Genomic DNA, 15,523 nt, shown 5'->3' on the forward strand with positions numbered 1-15,523 from the left:
GTTTTATGATAGCCCAGATTGCACTGAAATTGGCCTTCAGCTCTTTTGGATTGTTAGGTCTGGCATATCACATCTTCCTCTTCACAATCCCCAACAAATTTTCTATGGGATTAAGGTCAGGTGAGTCTGCTGCCCAATTAAAAACAGGGATACCGTGATCTCCAGGGTGCAGTTATCCTATTGCTTGTATTAGTTTTGCTACCACATTGTTTTCCTCCCTTCACCTCTCTATTAATGTTCCTCTTTAGCACTGATCTTTTGTTTTTGCCCTCCTCCTGCACATAATCAGTGGTTGTCTTTTGGACAACTGTCAAGTCAGCAGTCTCCTCCATGATTCTGTAGCATACAGAACTAAAGTGAGAGACCTTTAAAAACATCTCAGGTGTATCAGCTGGTTAGAGTGGCACCAGGTGACTTCAATATTGGACCATTTTTGAATATTCTAATTTCCAGAGATACAAGGACAATCCAAAGTGGCTTCCATTATATAAACAATAAAATAAAAGTGAAATAAAAGCAAGCAAAGATAAGATTTGGTGAACTAATTTTTAATGCAGAATTGGAGAGCAGAAGTAAAATAAAGCAGAATGAGGAAAAGTGCTCACAATGTCCTCCAGTAGCATAAGCCTATAGAGGCACAGAGATGGCTCAGAAGAATCAAAGCCACTCTAACTACATAATGGAAAGTCTTTAAGGTAGAGAAATATGATCTTTAATTAGCTTTAAACACAACCCTTCTATTTCTAAAGAAGAGATATCGTAGAGCACAATTTTGCTTTCATTGCTTTACTCTTCTTCTAGTCTGCTACTAGCCTAACTACCAAGGCCTGGTCCCCCAATGAAACTTTTCCTTTTGGAGAGAAAAAAACAAACAAAAAATCCACAAACATCTGAGTACATGTGTGTATGTTAACTATTTCCCACCATTCATCACTGTTCATATAACAGTCCTACAAAAATGTATGTTTATTTTATTCCAAATTATATATTCCCCATATCTATTTATGTAAACTTGATACCAAACAAAAAAGTCTGTATTATGTGTAAAATAATACTTGGAAATTAATATTTTTCTGATTCTATCTAGTCAGATCCGGTCTTGAAAACAGGATTTTTATTTTTATTTATTTTGTATTCTTTGTCTTTACAATAAATAGAGTTTGATTCTATTCCAACATTTATGTAAGCAATGGTTTTAGATAAGGATGCAAATTAGAAAAAGTTCAGGAAAATCCTGAAACTAGCTGAACTATCTTGGTTTAATCAAATAAATAGTTTCCATTGGCAAACACACCAAAAGCACATGATGTAGATGCAGAAGATTATTTAACAAAGTATTCATTTAAGGACATGGATAAGCACACAACCAGACTGTTACCGGTAGTTTATTTTTAGTTTTATATTTTTGTCCTCAAAAGAATGTCTGACAGTTGAATAATGCACATCATATGTCACCTTAAAGGTGGAACAAGTTTTGTAAGGATCTGTTTCATAACAGTTTTAGACTGTTATTCCCACTGTATTAAATTAAACTTTAATGTGACGCAGCATTCATTCATTTGAGCATTTTTAAATTTTTTATTCGGTTTGCAAAGCTTTTCAGATCTTATTCAACCAAAATCATATTAAATTCTAAGGAACGTGGAGGTATGCTGATGGAGTGTAAGATGCAGACAATACAGGAAAGCCACGTGGAGAATGTTAAACATTTCACCATGTTTCTTCCAGGTGACCTGCCTGGCCAAACTGAAAGTCACCTAAATCTGGGAATGTTGCAGGAAAAGGGTTCATGTGACCTCCTCTCATGTGAATAGCTTTCCCAAATCTTGTTAATGCACCTAGCCGTTTCCGAGGTCCTTTCCCAGTTTCCCAAGGTTCAAAGATTAGCATCGGAGCAGGGCCGCCATCCAAGAAGACAGGTGACAGATTCACAGGCCGATCTGGTGATTAGACTGGGATAAAGAGCCAAAGCTGAGAGCCGGGAGCACACCCACGCACATCACCTCTGATGAAATCAACCTGCATCACTGAATCTAGCATATGATCAATTCCAACCTCAAGACTGCAGTGGATTCATCTGATCAATCTGAACTTACTTCTAGGAAATAAATGTAACTATTTCTCCTCGGCAGAGTCCAGAAAATGTGTTCCACTGACAAAGTGAAAAGGAATTTCACTTTGAAAACATAGTAAACTCTTTCATTCTGAAGTCTTTCATTCTGAAGAACTGCTGGATTTTTTTTTTATTACTTCCTTAAGACATGAATAGTGAGGAATGTGTTAATATCCAGTAAGAGGTAACTATGACAGCAATTCCTCAGCAAATCACTTTGACCCTGATAGGAATTAGATACGTCACCAGTGCATCATAGACCCTCGCTGAACCTAAATGACCTTTTTCCCCTTTGCCCTTTTTTGGTGATTAATAGCTTCTTTTATTCGTTAAGGTTTAGATGCAAACTGAAATCAGTTAATAGTTGGACTCTGAATCTAATCAAAATTTTTATTTTAATCTACAGTCATCCTGAAAATAAATCAGCCTCCATGAATTTTAGGATGTTCTGTATTAGGGTTTAAAAAAACAAACATCTGGTCCTTACCAAATATTAAAAATATCAAACCTAAAGTGTTCTACTACACATGTTGAGCCTGGTTCTGCCAGAGGTTTCTTCCCAACGGGGAGTTTTTCCTCTCCACTGTCGCTCTATGCTTGCAGATCATTGACAGGTTCTCTCAACCTGTGTTATCCAAGCTGGGCTTCCATCTTCCAGGTCCCTGAGTGAAGCTCTAGAATCAGCTCACGCAGTCCACTGGATCTCCCCATAAAGCTCAGCAGACCGTCTCGCTAACCAGCAGTCTACAGACTGACCAACTTCATCTATCTCCACTCCACCACCAGTTTCAGGCCTGGGGGGAAACAGCCCTATTTTTGCTCCTGTTCATGCATATCTATCAAAATTAAGCTCTATGTTTCCTACCGAGGTCTGAGCGCCAAAGACAAAGTAATTGTATCAATACATTTCTTCTAATTGTCTTTTCTCTTCGTGTGAGTTTTTCAGATTGAAATATCTTATTGGCCATGTAGGTAAACAAAGGTACCAATTGGGGCTGTGTATACTTTGGTGGCACTTTAATAAGAAAAAACAGACCAGACCAGAGCAGACGAGTACTGCTTAATTCCTGGATTTATTAAGATGCTCACACTGATATAGCTTTATATCTGTTTAATTTTCAACATTTAAGAATTGTCCTATTAATGTTCTCGGTGTGGTTCAGTTGCGGCCCGGTTCTCAGATAACAAGGAGCACATGAGCAGACCGTGTCATCTCCTATTTTTAAATCTTCTCAACTCTACAATTTTTAAAACGGCTTCAAAAGAGCGTGGTGCAACCTGGGATGACGCCAAGACTGAGGTTCTTATTTGGACGGAGGGGAAACTATCCAGGCGATGTTGGACGGAACAAAACAATCTCTAAAGCTTACCTACTAGAGAGCAGTAGTACCGTAGATCATCACTAGGAGGCAAGGAACCGTGTTAAATTGATGTGTAAACGGTCGTAAAGAACCAACCTCGGCATGGTTAACTGATCCAAGCTCAGTCCAAACTCTGCACGGATCGGTTTTCAGAGGGTAGTGTAAATGGGGCTATTATTGACCGGAACGTTCAGGTGTGCCCCTTAGATAAATAGAAAATCTGTCCAGAATGCTTTAGATTTATCTCTGCTGTAACATAGTGGAAATAATTCAATTTATTTATACAGCGCATCATCTCAAGGCTCTTTAAAGAATAAATATAAATTAGTGTCTAAAGTTTCTCCTCAGTCGTTTTATCTAGTTCTGCAGAGGGCTGGTAATGATTTATTTATTCCGATCAGACATTTTAAGACCAGAGGAGCATCTTAAAGATGCAGGGAAAAGGCTTTTGGGCACAGATGCTGCCCTTCCTTCCTTAACTTTTCCTCATGAGCTGAACAATAAAAAAAAAAACACAAAGCCTTTTGTAATGCTTTTTTATTGAGGAGTTATCTGAACAGGACTTTCAAAGCTACTGGAGACCAAAATAAAAAAAGAGGATTTTAACAGAAGGCCTGACCAGATGCATGGACTGTATAAAGTATAAAAACAACAGCGATGGTCAACAGATATGGGCAGGGCTTAGAAAACGGATTGGGGTAGAATATTACCCTCCTTATCCTGTTGGTTTGTTAACTGTTAAGTGTTACAGGTAACCGTTAAACATCTGTTTTAGGGTAAGAACAACTTCAATAAATATAAAAGTGGGATACCTTAGTTAGAAAGAACCCATTTGGTCAAAGAAGAGGAGGGAAAATGTTTGACACAATCTGTACTTGGGCTGTAATTGGACTTCTGGAGTCCAGACCAGGGTTCTGTCTAATACTGTTCATTGATCCACAGATACACACAAACACCAACGACAGCTTCAAACTGACAGGAGGCACAAAAAAAAAAGAAAACATTTTTAGAAGACCCCAGGCATCAGTTCATCTCCGGCGAGCTTTAAAGAGCAGTCCAAGAGTCTGCCCACACAGTTCAACTCCACTGACTTATCCATTTAGCGTCCGAGTTCTGGAGCTGGGCCAAGTTGGCGGCAACAGTCACACAGTGGGGTTTTTCCCCGCCGTCGCCGTCTGCTGCTGGAGGTATGTGGGCCGTTTGATCCGGGGTTTCCTGCGCTTGGGTTTACTCTTGGCTTTAGTGAGCTGGACCACGAAAAAGGACAGAACGACCATTGCTCCCAGGAAGGCGAACACAGGGATGGTTTGACCCACTTCCTGGTTGTAGCGACCCGGCATTATCCCTAATGAAGAGAGGAAGAGCAAATGTCACATAGGGGCTTATTACTAATAGGATCATCTCAGATTAGGATATCAACAATTATATTATGAAATTAATTGATTTATTATAATAAATAAGTGTTTCAAGCATTTATTTTAGTTCGTTTTGAAGGCAAACAAGTACTAACATAGTACATAGTACTAACAAGTACTAAAGGTTCTAAAACTATAGGTATTGGTACATTTGGCATGTACCAAATTTATTTGCAGATTGAGGCATACAATGCTCCATGCAGCTTTCAGCATTTCATTGGACCTTTTAAAATAAAGTGTGCTGTCATCCCCAGATGATTTTGAAATTTACAGTCGAAGGTAAGCAACATTTGGCTCAATTTCTGTAAATTTATGGCAGAGTTCTGTTATTCATTCTGTGCAGTTTGACTAAAAACAACCCTCTAACAGAGAGCTGTCTTCTAAAACCTTTGCTCTTCAGATCAGAGGTCCTCTCGTGATAAACCTAAGCTGCTCCTGCAGCATGATTCAGTAGCATCAACATCATCTTACTTTACATTAGATTTGTATTTTTATGGCTGTCTAAAGCAGCACTCAATCACATAGCACATATTCATTCAGGTTTTTTCACAACCTCTTTGTGTCAAATAACTGCAAACAAACACACATAAATGCTTGGAAAACAGGTAAAGGATATGAAAAGCATATATTAATGACCATATAGGACATTTAAAAATGTCGGGATAAATACTGAACAGTAAAAATGAATTTCATTCCTTTTCACTTTAGAGAATCCTTCAGTTAAACTTTCACATCAAGAAACTGAAAGTACAAACTAGCAGAGCTCTGTTACCTCCAGGTATGTCCCAGGCCCCGCTCTCCCCAGGAGACAGGGGTCGAACCTGGGGCCGGTAGGACTTCATATTAGGGAGAGCCACTTTGTCCAGATCCACAGAGAGGAGCTTCTGGTGTTTCCACAAGTTACTGAGGCAGAGGAAAAACATGGAGGCCGAAGCAGAAAGTGAGTTTTAAAGCTAATTTTGCCACTACTTTCAGTTCAATAACTCGGTTGAAAGAACACATTTTAGAGGACTTTATGCAAACCTACAGCTTCAAAGGATAATTATGCTATTTAAATAAGAAACCTTCCTATTTTAAGTATGCAGCTTGGATAAATTCATCAAGGAGCAGAAAATAAGCAATAGTTCATCCGTAACTTGCTTAAATTTTTTAAACTTAAACTAAATCAATGTTGGTGTTACCTGGGGGCCGTCTCATTGAGTGGCTGTGGTTTTGCCCAGGACAGATGGGGGCACGCTGGCAGGGGACGTGGTTTCGGGTCTCCCAGGTGAGCCTCCAGTACCTTGGAATAGCGATACAGGTGGTTCCCTACAAAATTCCAGGTATTTTTAATGATAGTAAATAAAAGTAGACAGAGATAAAATATGTGCTTTTCCTGACAGACTAACCTGTAAACAATGAGCAAAATAAGGCTAGGAAAAAGTTTCATAAATATAAGCAGAGTATCAGGAATTCTGCAGTTAGGTCAAGAAAAACAAAAGTGTTTATGGCCTTCTTAGACTACATTTTTATTTTATTTTTTTCCATACAGTTAATTCCAACCAGACTGCAAAAAGCAAAAGTTAAACAACAATAAAATCCTCATCAACTAAACATGCAGGTCTAACCAGTTTCTTTCAGGTTTGAATATCAAACCATAAACTTGAGGTATGAAAAATGGCAACAAAACAAATGTTAATCAGAAACTTTACCGATCCAAGAACACCGTTTTGAATTATTCAAATATGATTACATTGCATGTACTAGAAAATTACAACTCTGCAAAAAAAGACTTCTTGGTTCAATAAATTTATTTAATAAGCTTTAGCATTTTGGAGAAAAGAGGCTAATAATAATAATTAACAGTTTCACCAAAATGATCTTTAAAGATTTCTGGTTATTTAGAATGTAATGGCAAAGGAAGTTTATTTTTACAACACATTTTATTAAACCGCACCAACATAAGGAAAGAAACCAGAAAAGTACATGGCAGTGGCATGGTAAAGAAAAGGTGTAAAACATACTTAATCTAATGTAAAAACAGGTTTAAATAAAACGGTCAAAGGTGAAACTTTGACAGTTTTGATTGGTGTGTTTCAGATAAATGGACGCTTTTATATTTCACTGTTGCATCATGTTTTGAAGGATTCGCTTTTCTAAGATTGAAGAACACAGCATCACAGATGAGGCTTTGTTCCTTTTATGCAATATTATTTTTACCTGCTGATCTTGTGTTCAGATTTTATATAAGTTGAACTGATTCAAGAAAGGCAAAAAAAGCCTTATTATATTTCCTTCTCACCTTCCAGTCTTAGCGGCAGCTGCCGCTCTGCACCAGATGGAGGCGCCACTCTACTGTGGGAGTGGCTGAGGCTGGGAGGGGTCATACTGTAAGAAGTATACTGCAGCAGGGCATCCAGTAGCCAGAAACAGTCTGAAGAAGAAAGACAACAGATACAAACAATATGAATAAGAAGCTTCAAATGTCTGAGAACAGAATGATGATGAGAAGTTCAACCTTTTTGTCTGTGACTGTCGTCGATACAGTTCGAGTCTCCGTACAGAGCAATGCGACCTCCCCCCTCTGAAGGGGTTTGGTACAGTCCCAGGATGGGAACTCCCTCCACCACCGCCGTCTCCTGCTTTAACACTTCCAGACCTAAATACACACACATACACACACATTGGATTTGTTTTTTTTTTTTTATCTGAGACAGATTAAAAATGAACTGCCAGAGTGTATATGGCTTCCAGCCAGATTCCTGCTACACTGAGCTGGGTTTAATACTTTAAAGGAGATCCTGGTACCTTGATCTTTTAGGTTCTTGGCAATCACAATTCCATCTTCTGGGAAACGGGCAATGCTGCAGCCTGAGGCATAGTACACTGCAACAAAGTTAGAGAGAAAGCTTTGTTTCTTGCCTGTATCAATGAAACCTAAGAGCACAAGAGCAGGAATTTTATAAAATCTTACTATCATGATCGGCCATGGTGAAATCCCCCTCATACAGGCCGTCGCTGAAAGCCATCCCCCACACTGATATCAAGTCATTCAGAGCTGGTACATTAGCGCCCCCAGTGTCTGGCATCCACCATTGCCTGCAGGTTGCATTAGAAACATATTTTACCTTTACAAATTTAGGAATGAAAAAACAAAAATAAACAAAAAGAAATTAGATATAATCTTGCTGCTTTTTCAGGAATAAAACTAATTTAAATTGTTGACATTCAAGTCCTGACCGCTACACTGATAAAATACAAAAACAACTGACTTATTGGCTCTGAATGCAGCTATGAATAAAATGATCTAAATGGAATAAAAAATAAAAGAATGCTTTTAAATTAAAACAGAAATACCAGGCGGAATATTTTAAAGCTATGAAGCTTCTATTTAAATGCGTGCTGTATATCATTTTAAATCTCTGGCAGGACCGAAATGAAGAAGCTGAGTAATGGTTATCAGCAGGAGGAGCTCCGAAAGAGAGAATCCGTGATGTACGACATCTATTAGAGAGAGGACAAATAAATAACGCAGCACAGAGAACCTGTGACACAGAACTGCATTACACAGATCATCTTGGGAGCATTATTACACGATAAAGCTCCAGGTGAACATATTGGTGAGGAAATCGAACGTTTATCACTGAAGTGCTGAATAAGTGGGCGGCAGGAATCATTGTTCACTTCACAGACCTGTTGATAAAATGGATATAAAGCTATGCTGCTGTTGATGTCATATTTCAGCACATTTATGTGTGGGGTAAATAAACACCATCAGAGTGCATTTGCAAAATATATAGCGTTGGACTACAGGGTGTAATTACTACAATTTGTTTCCATAACAGATAAAAATAAAGTGCATCTGTCAAACCTTTTAGGTTGTTCTGTATCCACTAAAACAAGCACATACTGCAGTTTTATCTAAATAAAAATCTGAAAATACGTAAATTACAAACGGCCTACATAAGAAAACAGAGCATTAGCGATAGAAACGGACAAAAATAATAACAGTTTAACTTTTACAGCTGCAGATAAACAGTCTTTTCTGTCTTTAGTGGGAGAAAAAACTGTGCAATTTGTTAGCAAGCGTAGTGAAAATGGAACTTTAGGAAAAATATCACCTCTATCAGGTTCTGTAACTAGTCTAATTTAACCATAAGTGGACAAAAAGCAGAAGACCAACTTCACAATGTCAATACATATTAACCAAAGATAAAGCCCCAACGGAAAAATATGAAAAAAAAAAAGAAAAACAGATTTATTTTACTGATCACCAACATTTAAATATATATATATTTTTAGTCATCTCAGTTAGCCATCTTTTATCTGGCCTTTTTTTTTGTATGTATATTTTGTGTGTATATAATTTGAGATTAAGAGTCACTTATTCTATATTTTCCCACTGTTTACTCTGCATTTCTTTCTTTTTGTCCATACCATGGACATTTTCTTAGATGGATAAATATCTGAATATTCTATATTAACCTGAATATTTTTTGTGTCATAAAGAGGTGGTGATACCTGAAATGGTATCACAAGGCAATACATTAAAAAACATTATTATTATTATTTTTTTTTTAGAAATGAAAAAAGTAAGGTAAGCTTGTATCATACAATTAAAAGAAAAAAGCAATCTAACATCCAAATCACAGACAGATACTTATAGGCTAGTGCTAAAAATGAAATACTTGTCTGTTTTTAAAATTGTTACCTTGTGTTTTCGTCGTAAAACTTGACCTTCCTCATTACTGATGTGTTGTACCAGTCGCTGAAGATGATGAGTGAAAGGCCGTTGTCGATGTCTCTCCTAAGCTTGGTGATCTCTTCAGGGAAATACTCCTCTTCGCTGTCCACCATCAACAGTGTGCCTAAAGGGGAGAGAAGACATTTTAAAGGAAAAAAAAACTTCTGCTAGAATCACCATCTCTGCTCTCTTCTGAGATTTTGAGGTTGTCAAAGATTTAACTGAATGGACTGGATTTCTGGCTTCTTGACTTGTACCTCAAAAAATAAGGTGGATTTATTTTATTTTTTATTTTTTTACCGTAGTCTGTAACAGAATGTAAAACATGAAACTTAAGGGTATTTTTTAGGGGGTGAAGTTTTATGAGTTTCAGGTTTTACAGGCATTAACCAAAGAGTGCAAGGTGGTTTAATATTCTCTGCTTTTCTTAATCTTACAGCTTGGAGTATTTCCTGTGTATTTCAGCCAATATAGCCCGGCATGCTAACTTAATGAGACAGAGGATGTATAATTTTCTTTGTTTATATATATATAAATGTATTAGGGATCACTCATAATCATTAGCACATATCATTTGTTTTATAATGGAAATAATACAATCTCATCAAACCTTAAAGGTATAGTGGAGGATGTTTTTTTCTGGGTGGATCATCAAAATAAGTGGTCCTCCTAATTGTCAATCATTCTAGTGAATGAAAATTCCCCATTTTCTCTTGACAATCTTCTTTTGGAAAGTCAGCTTGTGTGAGTGATGCAAACATAAACTTCTAAATAAAGCGTGCATGAGGAGAAATAAACTTGTGCATGCTCTCACACGCGTTTAATAGGTGTTCCCTCTCAGGAGCAGGTACAGGGCTTTTTTAGAGTGGAGAGGGCGGGTCTTTTCGAAAATGAAAAAAATCCTGCACTATACCCTTAATTCGATCTAGTCATGATGGTTTACTGAAGGTAAAACATGGCATCAGAATGGGAGAAAAATGTACAGAAAAATTAAATTAACTTTGAAGGCAGCATAGTTGTTGCACCAGAACAGGCTGGACACAATACACAAAATAAGAATATATATTTTTATTAATCAGAGGGTTTTGCAGAGAAGCAGACTGACTACAGCAGCGGAGGACAACACCAGGTTTACTAGCCATCCTTCCATTAAACTAAAATATGAATTTTAAGCTAACTTTAATAAGTTTGATGAAAAAAAACAAGGAAAAATCAAAGTTGCAGTGTTTCCATTCGGTTTGAATTAACCAAGCACTGAAAAGGCATCCTACATTGTCCTCATTAATACGCCGTCATTCATGGCTGTAGTAAAAGGAAGTAGAGGCTGCAATCTAGTAATGACCACAGATCAGTAATGGAAGAAAGTTTTAATGAATGTATTGCTATCGGGGAAGTTCTTCTTGTGTTTACAAGTCTGTTAGTATCGGCAATGCTGCTTCCAGCCATGTCTACATACATAATAGGGACACCGAGGAAGACAGCGACAACAGAAACAGTTCAGAGTGGATTTAAGAAAGTGTTTCAACCTCCTGTTTGAGCATCAACCATTTTTCACAAAAGCCACCTAAACTTTTTTTTTTGCAAATTTTTCATCAGGCTTTTCTGATGCAAGACCTAATGGGTCTCACTTTTAGCTGGGCCTTCAAGATTAATTAGAACTGTGTACACAACTTGAAAGGAGGATTTCATGCTGCCATACAGGCAGCGAATGGTATATTTATACAAGGAAACTTGGGGATTTGTATGTAGATGCATTGGCTTTGCTTTTTGTGTTGTATGAGCTTTTTTTTCTCAACATTATTTGGGTCCCATAGTAAGAGCTGAGCAGGCTTAAAAACACCACAACTTGTTGCTATATATTTACGATAAAAGTTATTTTATGCTAGATGCCTCCACAAGGTCTTATTTACTTATTAAGAAATCCCATATGTATAATACAAAGCTTCCTGTTTTTTTTTTTTTTTTTTTTTTTTACAGACTTCTCTTTTAAGTTTAGTACACTCTAAGTTACTTTACATAATCTCCCTTCCCTTTACTAACAAGTTGATGTAAATGTTTCAGATGAGCTAGTCAAATTCAGTTTTTGAAATGCTAGATTAAATCCGATGATTTTAAGTTTTTGTTTGTTGAGACAATAAACATTATCTAAAACTGTTTATCCATGTTTGAATAGGCGTTGGGTTTCTCTGTCCATACCATACTGGCTGGCGTCAAAGCATGTGAGAGGTGCTCCCAGTACTTCCACAAAGTAGCCCATACTCCTCAGGTGCTGATACATGTCCCTGAAGTTTGTGTGGACATGGTCACCATTCCTGGATTGACAAAAATATAGACACATCTTTAACCAGTTTTATCTACAGAAATAAATCAAATTTTCATCCGAAATGTCAAAAGGGAGGAAACTTAAATGGATGCACACCAGTCCAGTGGGTCGTTTTTCATTCGTAGGTTGTCACGGGGAAAGTAGCCGGGGGGGTAGCGCAGATTGTGGTACTGATCCCACAGCACCCTCTTACTGCGCGGTGGGGTAGGCACTATCTTTACCTTGATGGGCAGTTTGACAGTGGAAGTAAGCTCACCTCCAACTTCTGACTGTGAAAAAGAAATGCAACAAGAACACATGGGATAGATCCCGTTACATTTCTATGACTGAATCCCTTTAAATTATCCCTACTGGAGTTTAAAATATATAGCAAATATAATGTACATAATAAATATGAAAGAGCACGATTAAATGTGGCACATATGAAAGGGCTACAGATGAGATAAAAAAGATATATCAGAAATGATTGAGAAATGTTCTAGTGCTAGTACATGCAATATTTGGACTTAATCTAAAAATCTAACTAAGCGTATGTGCTTTGTTCCGACTCACATCATTCTCTGCAGGCGATGCGACTGTGACCATCACATGACCCTGAGCGATACCCTCCCAAGACGCAGCTTTCTTGGCCACAGAGATGGACACGGCTAGATAACCGGCCCACGGCCACAGCACAGGTGAGTATGAGACAGCAACGTCGATGTTGTCACCGTTCTGAGGCAAATATGGCTGCCAGATGGGCTGAAGAGAAATAAGCAACATTTACAGGGTCAGCCTAAAGGGAACATGTTTATGTAAAATGCAAAACATTTACAGATCCAAGGCAGTCGTCTAATACTAAAAAGATTTATGTAAACATAACAGATTCAAGGTGCACAGAAGGGCCCAACTTATACAAAAGGAAGTTAATCAAAAAAGTCCAAAAGAGTGGTTTATTAAATGCAATACTCATTCTATTAAAGGTTTATTATGCTATAAAAAACAAGCTGTATCCAAGGTATGAACTATGATAGGTTGCATTTTCATACAATATATACACTGATCTAAGTATAAAGCTAAGCTAAAAAATAAGCTTAACTAAGATGAGATAAACTGGCTAAATATATTCTGTCTTCCTTAAGGCACATTTAAACTTGAGAGATGTTCCAACCTAAAACCAAAGGACTTAAAATGATCTTGGCTTCTTCAGCTTCAATTGCACAAAGTTTTGGAGTGGATTTATGGGAAAATTAGACCACGGTTATAGAGGTGTATCCATGGTACCAAATACAGTGTGTCAGAAAGATCTCCCTTAAGGTTAGCATCAGGACTCCTATTTTTTCCACTGCTAACTTGCTCACCCATGTCTTTAAAGAAATTAATATGTGCACTAGTGAGGAAATTGAAACAGGAAGGGGCCAACCTTCAATCCAACAAAGTTTGAAACATCAAGTAATGATGCAGCAGCGTTTAAAGTTCCTTTCACACTATTTTCCAAACCTAAGTTGATGCAATGGTTAGACAGGACCCGTTATGTCACAGGAATCCTGGTTCCACAAATGTTTGTAGAAGCAGTCTGCATCCCCAGGTGTTAGATCCAATGTACTTGTGGGTATGAAGGGATCAGAAACTTGAACTCAGTGAATACTTTAGCAATATATTGTATAATCTAAACTAATTTGAGGTAAAATGTAAACTAATATGTGATAAAATAAGATATAAACTAAGACATACTAAACTTTTATACAAGATAAGCACAGGTAAAGGCTAATAAAAGGAACGTGATTCCCTTTTATTTCTGCCTACCTTGTCGACGATCTTGCCCGTGACTCCCATGCCGTTGAGGATGGTCACGTTAACGATGGTGGGCATGCCTCCGTAGTAGATTGGCTGAGAGCAGTAAGGCCACATGTACGGACACTCTGTCAGGTCGATGTAGCTGGGAGAGAGACTGGGAATAAAAGGAGAACACCTTGAAAAAATAAATCCAACCGAGCCTCTATTTATCACACTTTTATGTGTCTTTGCTCAATTTGAAACATTACCATATCGATTTGAGAGAAGGCAGAAATCATGCTATGAAATATTACTTGACATGATGGGAGAAAGATGAAACCTTCTCTTCTTTTCGTTGAGGAAAAGTTTGTGTTTGATGATTATACATTTAGGTATTCATGTTGTAGACATTGTAACTGATTTATATATATGTGAATTAAAGGGTTTTTCAACCTCCAGAGTAAGATCAGTGTTTCTGCTGCTACTTTCTATAAACCCAGATCAAATTTTACTTCTGTTTGAAACAAATTTGACCTGTAAACATCAAATAGGTTCAATGTAAACCCTCAGTGAGCATAAAGCTCACCAGAGAGGACACTGAGTTAGTCTGTTTTAGAGTTACATCATCTTTGGGTGTGTATAGAAAAACATTTTTCAGACTCCTACAGCTTTTCTGTGACTATATTCTGTATTTTCATTCATCTAAACCCAAGCTATTACCTGGCCTGGGGTCTGTAGCTGTTAAGGATCTGGTAGGCTCGGATCAAGTCCAGTTTCCCGTGGCCCTGCTCAAACATGTTGACCCCGGGCAGCCTGCGGGCCGAGGCGATCAGAGCCTGCTTCATGGAGGCGGGGTTTACCAGCTCCCGGTTGAGGACGGTGCTGCGAGAGGAAAGAGGACAAAGCAAGTGTCTAAAGTGTCTGTGATGTTCAACGCATTAATACATTCTGACTAACTGGCTCAGTTACGGTCGTGCAACAAGATAACTTTTCAACATGTTAATATATATGTCCATGGACTGGGAATAACACCAAAAATGAATCAGCACCGTGCCTCTGCTCATGGAGGATTACAACACTACAGATAACACCGTCAAGCTTAACGATCCTACAATACATCCATTAAAATTACACTGAGCTGCAGGTCTGCAAGAGAGACAGCTTTTTATTTCTCATCTTAAGGCACACTGGGAAGAGATTAACCTGCGGAAATAAACATATTATAGAATAAGCAAAGGGGATCGGTTCTGGTAGCTTACTTTTCAAGGTCTAACATTAAAGGCTGAATGATTCAATCAGCTCTCTGAGGAAACATCCCTTGGTTAAGTTTAAACACATGCAGTGGCACTTTTGATTTATTTGGAGTTTTGCATCAACATTCCAATAAGCTCCATTTTCTTATTCTACTTTGTTTTCTGGGACACAGAATCTCGTTACCTTGTATTTTGCTGACCAACCAGAACAAGAAGAGGGAACATTAATAAATTATACTGTAGTAAACTTGATCATAAAAAGGTTTCCCATTCCTTTACGTGCAGAAAATGGGAAAAAGTGTAATACTTCATTCAGGTTAAAGGTAATTTTCTGCCTAAGGCAGAGACTTTCAGGTATCAGGATGTGTTTGTTGTTTGTATCTGATTGCAGGACAGAGAGAGAGGTAGACAAACCAATCAGGACTCTGTAATCAAACTGTGTTTCCAGAAATGAGCCCACTGAGGAGGTGAGAAATACTCAATGAGACTATACAGTGTTAATGTAATGGATAGAAATAGGGATGCACGATATAATCGGCCCCCTATCGGTATCGGCCTGTATCAGCCTTAAAACTGAATA

General features: G+C 37.9%; 1 protein-coding gene across 1 annotated transcript in view; it reads right to left on the bottom strand.

Moving 5' to 3' along the window:
* Window positions 1-4,616: 4,616 nt before the first annotated feature.
* The window catches only part of mbtps1 (membrane bound transcription factor peptidase, site 1), a 22,137-nt gene continuing 11,230 nt past the window's right edge, over window positions 4,617-15,523 (bottom strand). The window contains exons 10-22 of the mRNA XM_015371194.1: window positions 14,411-14,572; window positions 13,721-13,865; window positions 12,488-12,676; window positions 12,032-12,204; window positions 11,809-11,924; window positions 9,580-9,736; window positions 7,843-7,967; window positions 7,677-7,754; window positions 7,387-7,527; window positions 7,171-7,302; window positions 6,071-6,197; window positions 5,662-5,792; window positions 4,617-4,819 (exon numbers count right to left, since the gene is read on the bottom strand). Coding sequence (XP_015226680.1) covers window positions 4,617-4,819; window positions 5,662-5,792; window positions 6,071-6,197; window positions 7,171-7,302; window positions 7,387-7,527; window positions 7,677-7,754; window positions 7,843-7,967; window positions 9,580-9,736; window positions 11,809-11,924; window positions 12,032-12,204; window positions 12,488-12,676; window positions 13,721-13,865; window positions 14,411-14,572 — 1,879 coding nt within the window. The remainder of the gene's footprint in view (window positions 4,820-5,661; window positions 5,793-6,070; window positions 6,198-7,170; window positions 7,303-7,386; window positions 7,528-7,676; window positions 7,755-7,842; window positions 7,968-9,579; window positions 9,737-11,808; window positions 11,925-12,031; window positions 12,205-12,487; window positions 12,677-13,720; window positions 13,866-14,410; window positions 14,573-15,523) is intronic.

The sequence above is a fragment of the Cyprinodon variegatus genome, unplaced genomic scaffold, assembly GCF_000732505.1.
Source record: "Cyprinodon variegatus isolate N-32 unplaced genomic scaffold, C_variegatus-1.0 Scaffold54, whole genome shotgun sequence".
NCBI classification, from domain to species: domain Eukaryota; kingdom Metazoa; phylum Chordata; class Actinopteri; order Cyprinodontiformes; family Cyprinodontidae; genus Cyprinodon; species Cyprinodon variegatus.